Source organism: Tremella mesenterica (genome assembly GCF_000271645.1).
Source record: "Tremella mesenterica DSM 1558 unplaced genomic scaffold TREMEscaffold_3, whole genome shotgun sequence".
NCBI lineage: Eukaryota > Fungi > Basidiomycota > Tremellomycetes > Tremellales > Tremellaceae > Tremella > Tremella mesenterica.
Window position 1 is genome coordinate 1,262,777 of NW_006711227.1, and position 19,567 is coordinate 1,282,343.

General features: G+C 49.2%; 5 protein-coding genes across 5 annotated transcripts; 1 reads left to right on the forward strand and 4 right to left on the reverse strand.

Annotated features, from left to right (window-relative positions):
- Positions 1–264: 264 nt before the first annotated feature.
- Positions 265–1,690, reverse strand: TREMEDRAFT_61220 (uncharacterized protein; the record flags this gene model as incomplete). The annotated part of the gene is made up of 4 exons (XM_007003497.1): positions 265–680; positions 702–882; positions 996–1,219; positions 1,495–1,690. The coding sequence occupies 4 exons, from the start codon at positions 1,688–1,690 to the stop codon at positions 265–267; spliced, it is 1,017 nt and encodes a 338-aa protein (XP_007003559.1).
- A 2,675-nt stretch (positions 1,691–4,365) lies between these two features.
- On the forward strand, positions 4,366–7,236 carry TREMEDRAFT_61221 (uncharacterized protein; the record flags this gene model as incomplete). Its single annotated transcript, XM_007003498.1, has 6 exons — positions 4,366–4,438; positions 4,492–4,704; positions 4,768–4,905; positions 4,995–5,337; positions 5,388–5,800; positions 6,476–7,236. 6 exons carry the CDS (start codon positions 4,366–4,368, stop codon positions 7,234–7,236), a joined length of 1,941 nt encoding a protein of 646 aa, XP_007003560.1.
- Positions 7,237–13,137: 5,901 nt separating this feature from the next.
- On the reverse strand, positions 13,138–13,715 carry TREMEDRAFT_61223 (uncharacterized protein; the record flags this gene model as incomplete). Its single annotated transcript, XM_007003499.1, has 2 exons — positions 13,138–13,380; positions 13,488–13,715. The coding sequence occupies 2 exons, from the start codon at positions 13,713–13,715 to the stop codon at positions 13,138–13,140; spliced, it is 471 nt and encodes a 156-aa protein (XP_007003561.1).
- Positions 13,716–14,181: 466 nt separating this feature from the next.
- TREMEDRAFT_61224 (uncharacterized protein) lies at positions 14,182–14,729 on the reverse strand (the record flags this gene model as incomplete). The annotated part of the gene is made up of 2 exons (XM_007003500.1): positions 14,182–14,457; positions 14,640–14,729. The coding sequence occupies 2 exons, from the start codon at positions 14,727–14,729 to the stop codon at positions 14,182–14,184; spliced, it is 366 nt and encodes a 121-aa protein (XP_007003562.1).
- An 820-nt stretch (positions 14,730–15,549) lies between these two features.
- Positions 15,550–19,491, reverse strand: TREMEDRAFT_43327 (uncharacterized protein). The gene is made up of 8 exons (XM_007003303.1): positions 19,209–19,491; positions 18,979–19,160; positions 18,513–18,933; positions 18,151–18,464; positions 17,397–18,097; positions 17,166–17,357; positions 16,606–17,122; positions 15,550–16,546 (listed from the first exon to the last, which is right to left on the reverse strand). The coding sequence occupies exons 1-8, from the start codon at positions 19,228–19,230 to the stop codon at positions 15,617–15,619; spliced, it is 3,279 nt and encodes a 1,092-aa protein (XP_007003365.1). The 5' UTR covers positions 19,231–19,491; the 3' UTR covers positions 15,550–15,616.
- Between the last annotated feature and the right edge of the window lie 76 nt (positions 19,492–19,567).

Genomic DNA, 19,567 nt, shown 5'->3' on the forward strand with positions numbered 1-19,567 from the left:
ACCTCGTGGCTGAAGAGTATTGCAGCTCTCATTCCTCGACTGACTCGCATAATATGATGAATGGGGAAGATGTACAATGTTGCCATCTCCACGCCCCTTACGAAGTCCCTCCTCACATCGGCAGACCACAAAAATGGGTCGCTATTGGAACATTTGAACGACATGATTCTCATGGTCCTGAATTGACTTGCCGTTAATCGCATTCCCTCATCCGTTGCCTTTCCTCGGCCACGACGCAGTGAGTGATCGTAGGAGAGATTGTGGTTACCCCTTATTCGTTTTCTGGGAAGTGGATGCCAAGCTAGATGGTCGTCGCCATCCCAATATGGAATCCATCGCGGCTTGAAAGTTTTCAGTGGTGGCCGCTTGATACTTTTCCATTGCTTTTTTGATCAAACCACCTACATAACCACTGTAGGCGTGCTCCATTTCAATGATCGAGGATCCCCAGGATTCCTTGACCTTTACTTTTGAAACCAACACCTCGATTGCCTTCATCACAGGATGCTCTCTAGGACCCTGGGTCGAGATTATACCTTCAGAGTGTGCTAGACCTTGGACAACTGCGACAGCAGTTCCGGCTACACAAATCATCACCCACACTCCACCATCCTCCTTCGCCTCGAGCCATTCAGGAGTACTCATATTGTTATACGCCTCTGGGAAAATTACGCGAATTTCTGATACGATTTTAAACTCACTTCGATGATCACAACTGTAATCATGAGCGTCGGCGATCCGTTGCGCCCACTCGCTCACAGATTTGCGTTCCGTAACGGACTGCAGGATATCGTCCAAGTTGATCCGAGAGGTAGGTTGATATGGAAATATGAACGGTTCTGTATTTTCTTCCACATTGGTCCCTTCAAATTTGACTTTTATCTTTTTTCATCAGCTAGGTCATGGAATACGGTATCACATGCCCTGTCTATACTATACATTATTTATAACCAGGGTATTTTGGAAGAGGATCAGAGGATTGTGGGATAACTTACATCGGAATTGATGAAAGCTTGTATTTGACCATGATGTGGATTTATTTTACTTTTCTCAGGAACGTCCGAGGTTGTCCAATTGAAAGTTGTACGGATGTCGAAGTTTAATACCATAGTTAGGGTCGGGCGGTTTTCGTCCTTAAACTCGATCATATGAGTGATGGTCTGGGAAGGATATAATTCTTCTCTTATTTCATCAGTATGTGTAACTTCTACCTGAGGATCTATAGGTTCAGTTGTCGACATCAGTAGTGTAAAGATATCAGTAGTATTCCAAGAAAGCGCGGAAGGGAGTATCATTACCACCCGATGGCGATTATACATCGAAGTTGTATGTTAACTCCGACTTCGAGATCGTCCGTGAGATCAGATCGTGGCTCGTTCCCTTGTCGTTCTCGGTTCACGGCCGTCGAGAGCATCCGCATCGATCATTCTCGTGTACTGTTCTCGACTACTATGGAGTGTGAAAGTTTCTCACGTTATTGGTTGACCGGTTGACCAGATTCAATGGCCATGGCTTGCGTCGAGGCCGTGTGGCCGTGTGGCCGTGACCGATACGTCCAATCGCCGAAAGCCGAGATTTTTTCACATCCGTGCAAAGGACAGAAGAGGAAATAGTCAGATCCGATCATTTCATTCTTGGGGATCTCGGGGGTAACGTTGGCAGTGTAGATGTTCAAGTGTATATCGACCATCAGATTCGACCTCAAGATGAAGTGGTCTCCTCTGTCGGTATCTTGACTTGAAATTTAGGAAGAGAAGCAAGATGTTCTTGAAAGACATCCCGCAAGGACTCAAGATGGACTTGCCTACTTACGACGTCCACTTGGGGCACCCCCCTTTTCTCCTCGGGGCACGACATGCCACAAACCCTGAACCCAAGTTCATAGGCCCGGCGTTACTAAAATCCCGCGACCTCTGATTGCTCACTCTTCTCTTACATCGCCAATGTCAGTATTAGCTATACCATGTCAACTCCGGTCATTTCCATGCATAGTTCATACTATCAATGTCCAGGAGGATAATATGACCCATAGGGATGTCTAGAAAATCCCTGGGAGGGATAGGGAGGCCGATGTTGAGAGGATAGAGGAGGGAGAGTAGGTGGGAGAGGGGGGGTGGCGAGGATGATGATGAGAGGTCCTAGGAAGTCAAAATCTCACTTCTGATAATGAAACAAGTACTCACAGACTCACAGAGAGAAGAAAAACAGTGTCAAGAGGACGAAAGAGTACCACGATTGCTTGTAAGAAGTTATAGCAATTTGATGGGTAGCGCAGGTGAAGAAGCGAAGGGCCAGAAGTTGGTGAGAAGAAGTCGTAAAAGAGTGAGAAGAGTACCAAAATGATCCTTGACACGAGTAGAGACTGCGGGTGTGAAAAAGAGCGTGAGTTTACTAGTGAATTGACGATAAAGAGAGTTGTGATGGTGAGGACAGGTTGATAGGTAGCGAGCAGACATGTTGCGTCGCGATGCTGGTCGGCGTTTCAGTAACGCCGGGCCTATGAACTTGGGTTCAGGGTTTGTGGCATGTCGTGCCCCAAGGAGAAAAGGGGGGTGCCCCAAGTGGACGTCCTACTTACTTCTCACTTTTATTTATCTCCAAGGTGACCCACCCATCTCCTTGGATACACTGTTACCAAGTAACGACCTACGACCTACGAGTAATCTGGCGCGTGGCATTTCGGCTCCTGACGTGATCAGATTTTGATCATCAGTCACCCCTGAAAAGGAGGATGTTGCTACCTCTGCTACGTATTCGGCTGATCCCACTACTACTTATGTTGATGATGCATGTTGTCGAATTATGACCAAGCTGTACCGCTGCTGAGGACGTCCTCAAAGGTGGGAGGAGGAGGAGGTACCCATACCCGACCGTCCAAGGTGGTATTTAAATTGCGCCGCGGTTCAAAGTCAAGTGAATACTTGAGATCATGGCTAGTGGGCTTGAACTCAGTAGCAAGACTCTGAAGAGCTTTGGCAATATTGATATCAACTGCAAGCCCGGCCAAAGATCTGACCGGTGAAGCCTTATAGATGTGTTCAAAGTATTCTTCCATTTCATAAGTATCACATTCTTCCATGCGCACTGACATTCGCCTATATGCACAGACAGTCTTGACTTTGGACTGAGACTGAGTATGATTGTTTATCAAATTGTCACGGCCGTCGAGCAACTTCTTCCTTATAGACCGACGGTCGACGAACCTCGGCTAACTTCACGCTTCTGAGTCGATGTCTCACCCAACCAGGAGGGCGCAGACGTCGAAAGGAGTGTAACTACGGCGTACTTCGGCGTAGTTACTCTCACTAAGGCTTTGTTCTATTGATGGCGATGTATCTCGATGTATAGCTATCTCTATTTGTCTTTTACTACTGACAACAATCAAGGATCGCTGAAGTTCTTCAGCGATCTTCTCAGCTAATATTATCTACTCCTCCTAGACGTTCATCCAACCCTCTCGCGCTTTGACGTACTTCAACGCACTTCGTCCAACTTCCCCGAGCCCTCGGCCATCCTCTTCCTCCTTCGACTAACTCCGCCTAACATCGCCGCACTTCTGCTCCCATTGTCCCTACTTAGCCTAACTCCGCCTAACATCGCCGCACTTCTGCTCCCATTGTCCCTACTTAGCCTAACCCCGTCTAACTTCGCCGTACTTCTGCTCCCATTGTTCCTACTTAGCCTAACTCCGTCTAACTTCGCCGTACTTGGTGTCAGAAGTCCTGAGTTACGTGTAGAGTAAAGAGGTTAAGGCGTGATGGGGTTTTGATGGCCAAAGGAGGGTCATTGTTGGTGGAGTAATCGAGGTGTCGCGACGTAGTTCGTGACAGTCGCCCCCTTCTTTAGCCGTGAACGTCCTCGTGAGCGATTACACCTCTGTCGTGTCAAGAGAACTTAGCAGCGTAGTACCCCCATTCTCTCCCTCCCCATGACCATCCTTCACCCTTCTGCTCTTTGCGCCGCACTTCGTAGTTGGGCCTCCTTTCACTCCAAAACCCGACAATGAGACTCCCCTAACTTCGTCGAGGTTTGCCGTAAGAAGCCCTGTGTCTTTTGTAGGTGAGACACGCTTCCTGAATGGCAGCCGAACAACACCGTTGTTTGTCGAAGTAACCCTCGCTTATATTGAGATGAGACACTATAGCGTGGGAATTTTGATCGTCCCTGCGATGCCTTTTGTTGATGAAACGCGAAGTTTGCTGCATGTTGACGACGAGGGTTTAGGTTTGATTATACTAAATACTGAGCAGTTCGTCGAGCTTCTCTCTTTTTCCCATCTGTTTTCAAAACTTTCTATCTCTCTTACCTAGAAAACAGATTTGTTACCTTGAATCATCTTTTATTTCTTTAAGTATTTTTAACGTCATGGCCCCTCCTACTCCCACCTCTAACCCTTTCGCCGCCATGAGGAACTTTGGTGGTATGGTGTCGTCTGCTCGTGAGTTATTCCTCGACACTTACCTTACTTCGCCGGACTTGGCTGATGTTCAGTTTCCTTCGGCGACAGATCTCGCCAAGTCTCCTCCCTCGGCCTCGGCACCCTTTCTTTGGGGGAGCCGTCTGGCGATGTCCCGCCTCCTCGCTCCGCTTCTCCTCCCGCCGGTCCTCCCGCTGGTTCTCCCTCTGCTTCTCCTCCTCCTGGTTCTCGCTCTGCTTCCCCTCCTGCCGCCAGCCCTCGCCGCAGGACGCCCGCCTTTCGTCCTGGTGAGTCTCCGTCCTCCTCCGACCAGGAGTCGCCCAGTGGTTCGGAGTCGGACGATCAGTCAGACTTCGAAGGAAAAGGGGGTGATTATAGTGATGAGGATGATAGAATCGTGTCGGAGGGTGAAACCGAGTTAGAGGAACACTCGGATGATGATATGGTGGCGGTTAGTGTAGAGGACAACAACGTAGATAGTCCTGAGCGTGAGTTCTTCGTCCAACCTCTCACACCTTCGCCGAACTTGGCCTTGTTTATCTGTTCTTTAGCTCTCCAAGACATTGCTAACTCGCAGCCGCTCCTGCCCCTCCCCCTGCTCAAATTGTGGGCCAGAAACGACGCCGTTCCCTCTCCTCTTCTTCTTCTTCCTCTTCTTCTTCTTCCTCTTCTTCTTCCTCTTCCGGGGTTCTCCCCCCCCCCAACGCCATCGCCGCTGCTGCCGCCATCGCTCCTGCTGCCGCCGCCGGTCCTGCTGCCGCCGCCCCCGTCGCTGCTCCCCCCCCTTCTCCCAGAGGGGAGCCTTCGCCCAAACGGGTGAAGAGATCACTGCGGGAAGAAGAGTACTTGTGGGAGAAGATGAAGTCCGAGCCTGGTTGTTGGATCGCAGTTGGTGTTGACGAAGCGTGTGATCGTTGCCGGTGAGTCCACCTATTCGTACTACGCCGAAGTTACTCCTGCTAATTAGTAGACGTGAGATTATCACGTATAATCGTCCAAACTGGCCCTGCCTCAAGGCAGTCAGGCCACACAACAAGGCCCTCCGTTGTGCTTCATGCACGTCTGGCCCCTGCTCCTTCTGTCCTGTTTCCTCTGCCCGGGACATCCCGCCCCGTCCCTCCGACTCTTCGCCCTTCCCCCCTCCTCAGACTCCAGCGTCTGTCCCCCGCTCGCGGGTACCTCCTTCGTCTCTCCGGTCGGTTCGCCGTACTTCGCCGGACCTCCGCCCGTCGCCTCCGTCGCCGTCGCCCTTCGCTCCTGTGGCCGGCCCATCACGTCTCCCGGCTGTTCCTCCTTCGTCTTCTCGCCGTCCTTCGGCCTCTGCTCCTTCGGTCTCCCGTCCTTCGGCCTCTCGTTCTTCGGCCTCTCGTCCTTCGGCGCCACGTCCGTCCTCTCCAGTGGTAGCTTCTCCCCCGGCTCACAGCACCCGAAGTCGGCGTCCTTCTGTTCCTCCGGCCACTTCGGCGGCCCCTCCCGTCACCCCTCCCTCTTGTCACGAGACCAACTAACCAGCATTGGGACGATATAACAGTGCCCTTCAGAGACAGTGGTCTAAACCACTGCGCTAAAAGGCCTATTAACCGGCGGTTACTGCATACCGCCGGTCGCTGGTTAAATACCCAACCCATCCTATTACTATCACTATCAAACTGTCTTGTCACTTCGTGACATTATGCCTTCCCTTTCAGCCCCATCTGGGGCCCCAACAGGGATGGGCACGATAGGCCGAAAACTTTCTCCGAGAGGGAGGTTTTCCAAGTAGGGACTGAGCACGACCCAGCCCACCCTGGGAGTCGAACCCAGGATCCTACCCGTAACCGCCGGTTAATCTGTCACGAGACCAACTAACCAGCATTGGGACGATATAACAGTGCCCTTCAGAGACAGTGGTCTAAACCACTGCGCTAAAAGGCCTATTAACCGGCGGTTACTGCATACCGCCGGTCGCTGGTTAAATACCCAACCCATCCTATTACTATCACTATCAAACTGTCTTGTCACTTCGTGACACCTCTGCTCCCCAGAAGACACCGAAGTCTTCTTTAAAGAAATCAAAAGGGAAATCTAAAGAGAAGGAGGTTGCCTTCAATGATGGTGATGTGGAAGGTGAAGATACTCAGCGTGCTGGTCCCTCTGCTCCCCGGTTGTCCCTCGTCCACCCTCGTATCTCCCTGGACGTCCGTATTCCTGAGGACGAAAAGGAATTCGCCACTTATCGTTCTCTCGTCCTCGGTCTCACTACTCAGCTTGAGGCCGCCCGAAATGATACATCTCTCCTGCTTGACTTCTCTTCTCGTCAAGCTAACGCTTTAAACAATCTTACTGCGGCGTTAGTAGATGTAGTCAACACTGGGGCTCTGGACGACGAAGCAAGGACAAGGTTAGCGGACGTCTCTCGCCGAAGCCTTACTGAGATAGCCGATGTTCGCCGAAGACTGTTCGACACCCCCTTCCTAGTCACTCCTATGGCGTATGAGCCACCACCGTCCCTTGACTGGTTAGGTCGCCGTAGTAGTTCTCGTGTCCCAGCTTCCGCCCAGACTGCTCTAGACCTCCTCAGTCTTCCCTTCGAGTGTCTACGGACCATACGTTCTCTGTGGAGGACTCCGAGCATGCAAGCTGCTCGAGATGTCCAGGACTTCGGTGACTTCTTTGGGGCTATGAATCGGGCATGGAATGCTTCTCTCTCTACTGCGTTCCCGTCTGAGACTCTCGATCTACCTTCGGTCATCGGTAGCCTCCACACCAATCCCGCGGGACCGAGTAGATCGAAGGAGAAAGGAAAAGGAAAAGGTAAGGGTAAGAGTAAGGACAAGTGAGCGGTACGTAGCTGTAATCCTATGTTGTATGCAGTACGTTCTATCTCCTAGTCCTTCGCAGTCGCCCTTCTTTCGGCTTAGTAGGGTGAAGTTCGTGGAACTTCGCCAATATGTCATCAGCTCCATCGACGTTCTCCACTGGTTCCCATGATACTGAATCATCTGTTCCTTCGTAACCTAACCACTCCACCAAGTACTCTAACTTTCCTGACCTCTTATTTACTCTAGAGTCCACAATATCCTTTACCTCCCAAGACTCTCCCACATTGTCTACTTCTACTGGCCCAGGTGGCTCAGCTTGCTGACCAGGAAATATTGGAGGGTGATAAGGACGGAGCAAGGAGACATGGAATACATCATGGATACCTGCCATCGTTCCTGGTAATTCCAATTTACAAGCATGAGAACCTACCTGCCGTACTACCTTGTACGGCCCACTTTGCTTAACATCTAACTTCTTCATTGGTCTCTTCGTCTTAATATTCTCTAACGACAGCATCACTAGGTCTCCTTCCGCGAAGTTCGGCGTAGTCCGGTGTTTCCTATTGTATCCTTCGGCGTACTTCTCATTAGCTTTCTCAATTCCTTCGATACAATCTTTGTGTATTTCAGTCAAGTCTTTTACCACCACCGTAGCAGCGGGCACTTCGACTTCACTGGCCTTAATTTCTTCAGCCCATCGAGGGTGGTACCCATAGTTCGCATAAAATGGTGTCTTATTTATCGCAGAATGATGGGTGTTGTTGTAGGCGAAGCTAGCTCGAGCAAGCAGCTTCGACCAATCGTTCTGCTGATAAGAAGTGAAGATTCGAAGGTAGAGCTCTAAGGACTGGTTGGTTCGTTCAGTCTGTCCATCAGTCTGCGGATGATATGCAGTAGAGAGATGTAGTCTTATCCCGAGACTATCGGTCAAGTTCTTCCAAAATTTTGAGGTAAACTTCGATCCCCTGTCAGACACTATGTTCTCTGGTAGCCCATGCTGAGCTACCACATAGTCCATTATCAACTCGGATAGGCCAGCTGCGGTTAACTTCGTCGTAGTCGGGATAAAAATGGCCCATTTGGTCAACCGGTCCACCACTACTAAGATGGAATTGTATCCATGGGAATTCGGGAGCTCTTCAATGAAATCCATCGAAATGCTGGACCATGGCTTCGTAGCCACTTCCAGTGGTTTAAGCTCTCCATGGGGTCTCTGCCTGTTAGTCTTTGCTCTCTGACACACCGCACATCCAGCGATGTAATCTTCAACATCCTTCCTTACTCCAACCCAAACGTAGTCCCGTAGGACTAGCTCGAGAGTCTTCGCTGAGCCTGGGTGACCCGCTAGGACCGAGTCATGCCGCGTCTTCATTATCTTTAGTCGAGCATCGGCGTAGTTCGGCACATAAGTTCGACCATCGAACGTGAGGAACCCTCTTGAATTCCATCCCCCACGAAGTATTAAGGGGGACCGCGAGGTACGGCGTAGTTCGGTGACCGACTCTGGTTCCTGCACATTATCGTGACATGTCAGATGAGAGCACTTAGCACAGGTTACCCCCAGTAATTCTTCTCTAACCTACTCTCCACTCTCGTCTTCCTGTATTCCAACTATCAAATCTATAGGGTCAATGAGGTCGTTCTCTCGTACTTCCTTTGTTCCTTGTAAAGCCCGAAGCAGGTGTTGTAACCCAGAGCTAGTATCATCAAGTTCGTCGAACTTCGGCAGACCTTGGATAAGGTTGCTCTCTTGCACCATAGTACTTCCTTTCCCTGAGTGGTAGTCTGCTCTTCTCGACAGTCCGTCCGGCAGTGTAGCTTGTTTTCCTGGTCGATACACCATTTTAAACCTGAAGTTAGAGAGCTCTTCGACCCACCTGCCCTGCCTGGGGCTAAGTTGTTTAGGTTCCATCCAGTAAGTTAAATTTAAGTGATCTGTGAGAACTGTAGTCTCTACCTGTAGTAGTAAGTGTCTCCTTCTCCTGAAAGCTTCAACGATAGCGAGTAATTCCTTTTCGCCTACCGTGTAGTTTAACTGCGCCGCCTGGAACGCTCCGGACTCGATAGCCACCGGGTGTTCTTGCCCCAACTCGTTCACCTGCGAAATTATGAATCCCCAGCCGAAGAACGACGCATCTGTTTGTAGTAGCGTCTTCAACGAAGGGTCAAAGTGAGCCAATACTGGCGCCCTACACATCCTATCCTTCAATTCTTTAAAGGCTCTTTCCTGCTCTACTCCCCAAACAAACGGCACATCTTTCCTGGTGAGGTCATTGATCGGTTTAGCAATCTTGGAGAAGTTGGGGACAAAACGCCGATAATAACTGACAACTCCCATAAATCCCCTACTCTCTCGCAAGTTCTTAGGACGGGGAAAAGATACGACAGCATCGATGTAATCCGGGTTACTGGAAATTCCCCTCTGTGAAACCACGAACCCCAGGAAGACTACCGAATCTCTCTCAAACTCACACTTACTAGCTTTAACGAACAAATTCGACCTCCGAAGCACTTCAAACACCTTCGCCGTAGTTCCCCTCAGTTCTTCCAACGTTTGACCGTAGATGAGTATATCATCTATGTAGACTACTACTCCCTTTCCCAGTAGCTCTCGAAAACTTTCATTCAAGAAGTGCTGAAACACAGCGGGAGCATTCCGTAGGCCATCTCGGACAACAAGAGACTCGAACATACCGTACTGTGTCCTGAACGCTGTCAGGTGTTCATGACCTTCCTTTACTCGTAGGAGTTGATAAGCCCCAATTAGGTCTAACTTGCTGAAGTACCTCGCTCTTCCCAGCTCTTCGGTTATCTGGCCGATCAGAGGCAGAGGATAGGCGTCGGGTATCGTTGCCTCGTTTAACTTTCGGTAGTCAATGACCATTCGCCATTGACCTTTCGCCTTCTTCGGTACCAAGAACATCGGTGATCCGTAGGGCGAATTACTGGGTCGAATTCTTCCGGCCGACATTTCGCGGTCTAGGATGTCTCTCAGCGCACTTCTCTGATCTTCTCCAAGCGAGTAGAGTGGAGCAACCTTAAGGTTCCCCCCCTCCTTAAGCTCAAACTTCAAATCGTAGGACCTTGAAGGGGGAAGGGTCTCTCCTCCCTTCTTCGGATTAAAAACGTCAATGTACTGGTGGTATTGTTCAGGAACTACCTGGAACAACTCGTCTTGTTCCTCCGGGCTCAGCTCTTCAAGCTCATCTTCGCCGCGGAGGTCTATCGCGTCCGTCAGAGTCGGCAGCCCTATGGCCGCTAACTTCGCCGCACTTGGTGGGGTTGGGATGGGAAATTTCACCGAGTTGTCTCTTCCATCAAGGACAACCCCTTCCTTCCTCATCCAATCCCACCCTATCACAACATCTGCGTCGCAGAGCGTTGTTACATCGAGACAAACAGATCGCACTTCGGCGTCCTTCGTCAAACTAAATCCGACTTCGACAAACTCGGTGATGGGTCCAGCGACACTCACCGAGCCGTCGAACATGTGAACGGGTACGCTCACCTGATATCGCCTCTTTTCTACACCTATCTTCGCTGCTGCCTTAGGGCTTATATATGAACAAGTAGCTCCAGTGTCCCAGAGCGTAGTTAGCTTTATTCCATTAATGAAAATGTCCGATTTAGGTTGATCTCTGGAAACGGAAGGGATGAGGAGATGATTATCGACATTGCATGAACAAGGGGTACTGAGTGGTGTATTTTTGTATTCACAATCCTCTGGCTCCATCAGCTGTGTTTCTTTTATGGGTTTGGGAATGGTGGCCGAGAGAATATGGCGGACCCGCCGAGCCTCGCCTACTGCGACAGGTCCTCTTCTTTTCCCTGGTCCTCTTCCAAATCTACTTCTCCTCCAACCGCATTCAAGTTCCTCCTCTGTCCGAGAGGTACTGCGTTCCCTCCCGATCCTCCACCACGTTCTCCGAACTTCTCCCCCCATGGAGGCAACAGTCCAACCTTAACCTTAGCCTCCCTTACAGGGCATTCCTTCAGCCAATGTCCTGCTTCACCACACTCGGTACACTTCCCCTCCTTCCTCCTTGTCTCCCTCAGATCGGAGCTCGGCCTAGGCCATCTTCGGCGAACTTCGTCGATGTTTGGCGGTGTACTCTTTACCACCGTCGACATCATAGCCGCCTGGACACCACCCTGCGCCGAAGGTTGCCCCTTTTCCCATTTCTTCTCTTCTCTCTTCTCCGTCCTCTGACTTTCCACCACTGTCGTTGTCCTTATCCCTCCTTCCCTTTTCCTCTCTGCCTCCTTCTCCACTTGTCTCCTCCACAGGCGGTTGTCCAAGGGAATCACAAACTCCAATAGCTCTTTCACAGTCCCAAACGATCTACCGTGTCTTGCAATTTCATCTAGAAGGTGCGATTTTAGTCCTTTCTTGGCTCGGTCAACTAGGTTTCCATCATCAGACCACTTAAGAATCGCAACATGTCGCTGGAAGGCGGAGAAGTAGTCCGAAGCAGACCCGGTTTGCTTGAGGTCGTTAAGTTGTCGAGCCGCAGTTCCTTCTTCGTCTGGATCACCAAAGTTAGTCTTGAGGTACTTAACGAACTGATCGTGTGTCGTGAGGTACTCAGGAAGAGGTCTTTTGGATAGATCGGGCTGCACTGCAAGAAGAGGTGTTTCGCGTAGATGAGAGATCATGAAAAAGACTTTCTTAGTGTCGTCGGGGAAAAGATGAGAGTTCAATTCGAAATGTACGTCGCACTCAGACAGAAAGGCGGTTAACTTGTTCCGATCTCCTCTCCAGAGGTCTGGGTTAGGTAGCTTTATCCCCTTCCGTTGTTCGCCCACTACGCTTGGGGTCGCCGAAGTTTGCCGTCCCATGGCGTACCTCACTCCTTCTGATATCCCTTCTGCAATCCCGCCCACTGTATCCCTTTCTCTTCTCTGTTCCCATTCCTCCCTACGCCTTCTCTCCTCCATCATGTCTTTGTTCATATTCGCCACCATCTGCATCAAGGCCAACACCACTCCTTGTGTTCCTTCTTCTCCCAAGTTCGCCGTACTTCCAGTGTTTTCTCTTGGGCGTGGGGTTTGGTCTGATCCAAGTGGGGATCCCGCAGGTGGGAGAGCATTAGACGGAGGAGAAGGAGGGTTAGAAGGCACCGGTGGAACGAACTCATCTCCTTGAATTGATCCCCCCACACTATCCTCCACTCCAAGGTCCTGCCCCATTGCTCTGCTAAGCTCCTCCAATGCTCTCCTCTCGTTCTCCTCCATCCTGTCTCCATCCCTACTCATCCCTCGTGTAATTCTTCTTTCTGGTTCCATATTATCTTTGTACTTCTCCGAGGTTCGCACGGGTCGTCGGTAAGAGCGATCCTTGATACTGTCACGGCCGTCGAGCAACTTCTTCCTTATAGACCGACGGTCGACGAACCTCGGCTAACTTCACGCTTCTGAGTCGATGTCTCACCCAACCAGGAGGGCGCAGACGTCGAAAGGAGTGTAACTACGGCGTACTTCGGCGTAGTTACTCTCACTAAGGCTTTGTTCTATTGATGGCGATGTATCTCGATGTATAGCTATCTCTATTTGTCTTTTACTACTGACAACAATCAAGGATCGCTGAAGAACTTCAGCGATCTTCTCAGCTAATATTATCTACTCCTCCTAGACGTTCATCCAACCCTCTCGCGCTTTGACGTACTTCAACGCACTTCGTCCAACTTCCCCGAGCCCTCGGCCATCCTCTTCCTCCTTCGACTAACTCCGCCTAACATCGCCGCACTTCTGCTCCCATTGTCCCTACTTAGCCTAACTCCGCCTAACATCGCCGCACTTCTGCTCCCATTGTCCCTACTTAGCCTAACCCCGTCTAACTTCGCCGTACTTCTGCTCCCATTGTTCCTACTTAGCCTAACTCCGTCTAACTTCGCCGTACTTGGTGTCAGAAGTCCTGAGTTACGTGTAGAGTAAAGAGGTTAAGGCGTGATGGGGTTTTGATGGCCAAAGGAGGGTCATTGTTGGTGGAGTAATCGAGGTGTCGCGACGTAGTTCGTGACACAAATCAAGGACAAATTGATCTATCGACGGTAGACTTGAAGCCAATGATTCAAGAGAATCCATATGGATCGCCTTTGAACCGAATCCAGATGCATGATGTTCATCAAGTGTCTGTTTAAGAGCATCAATTGTCAACTCTAGCTTGATAGTCAGCGAGATTCACCATAAATGCACACTGCTATCTCCAAACACCCGGCGCGGACATGAAAGGGGGGTGAGGGAATACACTATATCAGATGAGCACTCACCCTTGTGTCGAGCACCATGTAAACCTCACCATCATGAGGATTCACGGGGTTCTCCTTGCGCTGTATGAAGATGTGAAACAAGGTGTCAATGTCTAAATTGATGGTGGTCGGGTTGTAGAGTCCGGTACATTTAAACTGGTACCACTCTGTACAGTGTTGAGGCTTGTACGGACTTTCCTCGTCAAACTTGCAGATCCCACTAAGCTCACTTTGTTCGTTGGACGACATGGTGCTACGTCGAGACAAGATGTGAGAGATCAAGTGTTGAGAGGACTCTGCACAACATGCTGTGTTATATAGTCTGGGAACAGGGTGTTTGATCTACAAAATGCCCGTGGTGCCGAAGCCGAGACTACCTCTTCTCCAATCGTTACGGCCAGCGAGGGGTTGGCGATGCAAACCACCCCATCGGGAAAAAAGAGGCTGTGCGGAGGAAGAGATCAAGAAAAATTGCCTCTTATGGTGTACATCGCTACATGCTACTTCGGAGAGGTTGCAATTCCTCATTGACAATCGGTCTCCAAGGGCCACGTCCATTGGATGTGACCGGAAATCCCCACATTTAACATCTGAACACTACTACCACTAAATTACTAGCACCCAAAATCATACAAGTATCGCTGCCTACTGATGACATGATATATCGCTTACCCCTTGATACTCTCTTGCCCTAATCCAAGATTCCAGATCTCGATTATAAAAGACAATCCCCATTTCCGTGTTCCACAAGTCTCATCTCGCTGAATGCTACTTCACCGGTCGCATCACGAACCAAAACAGTCACTGTCGTACCTTCCTCAACATCGACCACCCAAGTGGCTGTTTCTCTAGGGACGGGAACGTATGCTTGAGCGTCTAATTCTAATATGGAGGAAGAAGAATGATCGGAAGATGTGAGAAGGGCGAGGTAGTATGGTGATGTGGTGGGTGACCATGAGAATGTTGCTGGTTGACATTGTGTCAGAGTGTCCTTGAATTGTCAGTATGATTCATTCCCATCTACACCCATCTTTGTTCCTTGACACCATACCCTCTCTTCTCTACTTAACTTTCAGAACGGCGTGGTTGTTTGAGTACAGTCTCGTGGGGTAATCGATGCATATTGATCGGAAAGGGGAAAGGCGAGGGAAGAAGATAAGAGAGGGAACTTACCGGTGTTGAAATGATCAAAGCGGGTGAAGAGTTAGGTCGAGAAGAAGCGAATCTCACGGCGAGTATTGAGAGAGGTAAAGGGATATACATTTTTGTCTTTTCGTGTGGTGTTGAAAAATATCACTAGCCCCCCACTGATATCTATCTATATTCTTCCTGAATCCGAAAGAAATGTGGAAGATGTGGTTGAAAGTCAAGAACGAAGAATGGAAGTCGTTGAGTTGATAGGTAAAAGTTGGATTTGGAGTATCGATATGATATTTATTTCTTGAATAAAAATCGAGCTTATGTATCTTTCTAAAACGAGTGTGAGTTTCTATCAAAAGAATGTGAGTGTTACGACTATATTGAGAGATATGATTTTAATTAAAGAGTTAGTCTAGAGTCACAATGAAGAAGTTCATATATTAATGAGAAAATGAATTGAGAGTTGGTATGGTACGATCTTGATTTCATCTCGTTTTACGGCAGAGATACGGTATTGAAGATTAAGATATCCCGGGCCGGGTTTTGAAAGGTTGAAGATGAGTGGGAAATGGTGAGGGGAACCCCGAAGGTGAATTATGTGATACGGCATGTGACGATGAGGTTACTTAGTCGCCGGTGGGCACGGATGGGTGATACTTATCACGATTTAGTACCATGATGCGACATTGTGAATGTCAAATTGAGAGGAATTGCTTTGAGAGCTACGGAGTGTTTAATAAATGAAGAGTTCTGTACGATATGAAGTAGACTAGTGACGATAGGAATGAGTGCGACTGGGTGCAGGCGAGCGTAGGCAACCATCGTCAAGATCGACAGAATTCACCCAACTACTTCGTACGCGATCGTATGGTGAATAACATCATTCTTGCCCGCTCCAGAGCCCCATCTTTGATTGACAGCTGCCAGAGGGCCATCACCTGTGTCAAAAACTCATGGCAGATGAATGCATCCAATGCTCATATTATGCACACTTCCACACTTCAACACCTTCACTCCCTCTCAGCTAAAACCAACACGAACCTCTCTTCCACTCCTAAATCTTCAGCCTCCTTCGTGTTTACCTCTTCTTTGATCACTTTCCTACTTCCCCTTTGAGAGTATTCCATGGGTAAACCTCCGATCTGTCTTTCCAAATACTCTTCATTCCCCTTCAAGGCCACACGTACCGCATCTTCTCCTCCTTGTTCGTATTTGTACAAAATGGCAACTTTATCACTCGGTTTCAATCCTGCCTCTTTCCGAAGTTTGTTGACTCTCGAAGTGAGTGATCGAAGAAGAGCTAAACTCTCCAATTCTGGATGTCTTCGAATATCTAAAAGAACGATGACTTCGAAATCCGTAGCTGATTCATATGTATTTTGATCCTCCAATTTCACAAAACGAGTGACGACTAAATCTCCCGTGATGAGCTCCACACCAGCTACTTCCATCTTGCCTGTAGAAAGGTAATCTCGACATTGTTCCGAAGACAAAGATGGGAGGGCACTACGAACTTTGCCCATTTCTTTCCGTAGTTTTTTGCCTAGTACGGCCCAATCTGCCGCGGCACGATATTGAATGCCCACCGCGGCCTCATCTGATGTATAGACAACGTTGACAACATTGAGCTCACCGGCGACATAAGATTCGAGTGATTTGACGTCGGCGAGATATTCAGGGTCATGGTGGAAGATGATGAGTTCTTTCAAGGGTTGCTTGGTTTTCAAAGTGCGACGATCACGGATATTTCTCCCAAGCTCGATGACGGCTTTTAGTCGCTGGACCTGACGTTCGATGATGGGGTCGAAATACTCCTCACGCATAGAGGGGAAAGGAAGGAAATGGACAGATCGGACGTCGGCGGTAGCGTCAGCAGACGGAGGAGAAGAGTGAAGAAGGGCTTGATAGACATATTCAGAGGTGAAGGGTGTAAATGATGACTGCACGCGTCAGCTATATCACAATTGAGACAACGATTAAAGTGAAAGGAAGATCTCACCATCGTGAGACAAAGGGTAAACAAAGTCTCATATAATGTATTGAGAGCGGATCTTGTATCCTCCAAACCACCGGCACCCTTCAATCTCGTCCTGTTGAATCGAATATACCAGTTTGTGAGATCCTCCACCAGATTGAGTAATCGCGGGATGACGGTGTACAACCTGTACGCCCCCATTTCCTTGTCTACGTGTTGAATCATAGTCTGACAGCTGGCAAGAATCCATCGGTCCATGACATTTTGGGATTTTGGCGCATCGTGGTCATACACGTACTTCTCGCCCGTCGTCTGTTCGAAAAGCTCAGCTTGAGCGAGGTAGAAATTGAGCGAGTTCATCCATTTCAATATGACCGATGTGAGGACCTCTCGTACACCTTCTTCCCTGAAGCGAAGGTTGTCGGCTCGAACGACAGGCGAGTTGACGAGGAACAATCGGACAGAGTCAGCTCCGTACTTGTTGACGATCTCCATGGGGTCAGGGTAATTTTTGAGCTTTTTCGACATCTTCTTGCCATCTCTGTTATGTCAGCAGGGTCTTGATGATATGACCGACCGCTCACGCTGCTAAGATGAGACCCGATACGATGAGATTCTTCCATGGGGCTGTATCGAACAGATGTGTACCGAGTACGAGTAAAGTGTAGAACCACCCGCGAGTCTGGTCGATACCCTCACTGACAAAGTCCGCTGGGAAACCTTTCGTGAATCGTTCGTGGTTCTCGAAAGGGTAATGGCATTGAGCATATGGCATACTATTCGTCAAAAATGACCTGCCTACACTGTAAACTCACCTTCCAGACTCGAACCAACAATCGAACACCTCTTCAATCCTCCTCAGCGTCCCCTTTCCTTTCTGTGAAGGAATGGTGATATGATCGATACTTTCTCGATGCAGATCTGATATCCCAGTAACGCCGGACAATTCCTCAAGCTGCTTGATAGAGCTTATACAGACGACTTCCTGGTAATCATCACTGACCCAGAGCGGGATGGGTGTACCCCAGTATCTATTCCGAGAGATATTCCAATCCCGAGCATTCTTCAACCATTGGCCGAACCGACCCTCTCCGATGTTGGCAGGCACCCATCTGGTCTTCTCGTTGTTGGCCACCAATTTGTCGGCGATACTAGCCACACGGACGAACCATGAAGGTATGGCACGATAGATGAGTGGGGTTCCCGAACGCCAGCAATGAGGATAAGAGTGTGTGATGTCTGCTCGCACGATGAGTCGACCAGACTTTGTGAGATCTTTGATGATCTGAGCGTCGGCCTCTTTGACGTGTTTCCCTTGGTATTCAGGTACTTCGGCGGTGAAGCGACCGGCTTCATCAATGGGGCAAGGCGGTATCTCGTCGAGCCTCACTACGCCATGTGCAACACACACTCGGTGATCATCTTCACCCCACGCAGGAGCTTGGTGTACGATACCAGTACCGGAAGCATCAGTGACATAAGTGTCTGACAACACTCGGAAAGCTCGGTCTTCGTACTGAATGTCAGTATCACACAGATGTCATATTCCGTAAGTACGAGTGCACCCACCTGCTCAGTGAAGTAGTCAAACATCGGCTGGTATCTCCACCCGACCATATCTTTGCCCGAGAAAGACCCAATCTTCTTAAACTTGGGTTCTTTTTTGGGATCCGGCTTTTTACCCCCAGCATACTCTTTGTACACTGTACCGAGCAATTGTTCTAGCAGGATGAAGTTTTGGTTCCGTTCAATGTCGTGGATCTTGATGTAGGTGAAATCGGGATGAACACAAAGTGCAAGATTGGAAGGGAGGGTATAAGGTGTTGTCGTCCAAGCAAGGAGAGACGTTGTGGGGTCGTCGATCAATGGGAATGCCACGGTCACTACGCTTCATCAGCTTCAATCTTCCTACATGGACAAATAACGCTGACCTGCTGGATCCCTGGTATCCCTGTAATCCTCTCCAGCTTCGAAATTACTCAAGGGTGTCGTACAGCCAGTAGAGTACGGCATGACCCTCAAACCCCTATACACTTGTTCTTTCTCCCACAATTGACCGAACACCCACCACACGCTCTCCATGAAAGTCGGTTGATACGTCCTGTAGCCAGTCTCGAAATCAATCCATCTTCCCATTCGTTCCACCGTCGCTTCCCATTCAGAAGAATAACGCATGACAATGGCTCGACAGGCTTCGTTGTATTTGGCAATTCCCATTGCCATCACATCATCCTTTCCTTTGATGTTCAACGATTTATCAATTTCATGTTCCACAGGAAGACCGTGTGTGTCCCATCCGAACCTTCGCTCGACATGATGACCAGTCGAGTGAGCGTGACGTGTGACGATATCCTATCTTTGTCAGAAAAAGTTGTAAAGCAGAGGATGAGGACATACTTTAATGGTACCAGCTAAGAGATGACCATAGTGAGGTTTACCCGTCGCGAATGGAGGACCGTCAAAGAAGCTATACTCTGGCATACCTTCATGGAGCTTTTGGGAAGTGTGAAAAGCATCTATCTCTCGCCAAAAGTCGAGGACTGCTTGTTCCACCTTGGGAATGGAAATGGAGGCATTGGCTAGGAAGATAAGCACGGGCCTCGGTCCGAGATCGTGAAACGACTTACGGTCATGAGCAGGGAAAGACATGGTGAACGGTGTGATTATTGTTTGACAGCAAAGCGGCGAACAATGTGTAGGCGATGAAGAAAGAGTACTGATTGTGGAATGTCGGCTGACACAGCGACGAATTCGAGTCGCTGTCACAATCAGGTGAGCGACTTCCTTTGATCTCGCAGCAAAGTTGTCCCAACGTCTATCCAGCTTTCCCCAGACAACTAAGTGCTTTTGATATTTGACTGTGTGATGACTACTGTATGTAGATGAACTGGGGATGGTCGCACGAACGAAAGATGGGAAAAGCAAGGGTTGTCAAGAGCTGGCCAACTTTTTCCATCCTCCAGTGAAACTGCACTTTAAGGGATCC

Coding starts and splice junctions, on each gene's coding strand:
- TREMEDRAFT_43327 (XM_007003303.1), bottom strand. CDS start 19,230: ATGTCTTTCCCTGCTCATGACC. Junction 18,934..18,978: donor TCTTAGCTGGTACCATTAAA/GTATGTCCTCAT, acceptor TGACAAAGATAG/GATATCGTCACACGTCACGC. Junction 16,547..16,605: donor TTACCCTTTGTCTCACGATG/GTGAGATCTTCC, acceptor TGACGCGTGCAG/TCATCATTTACACCCTTCAC.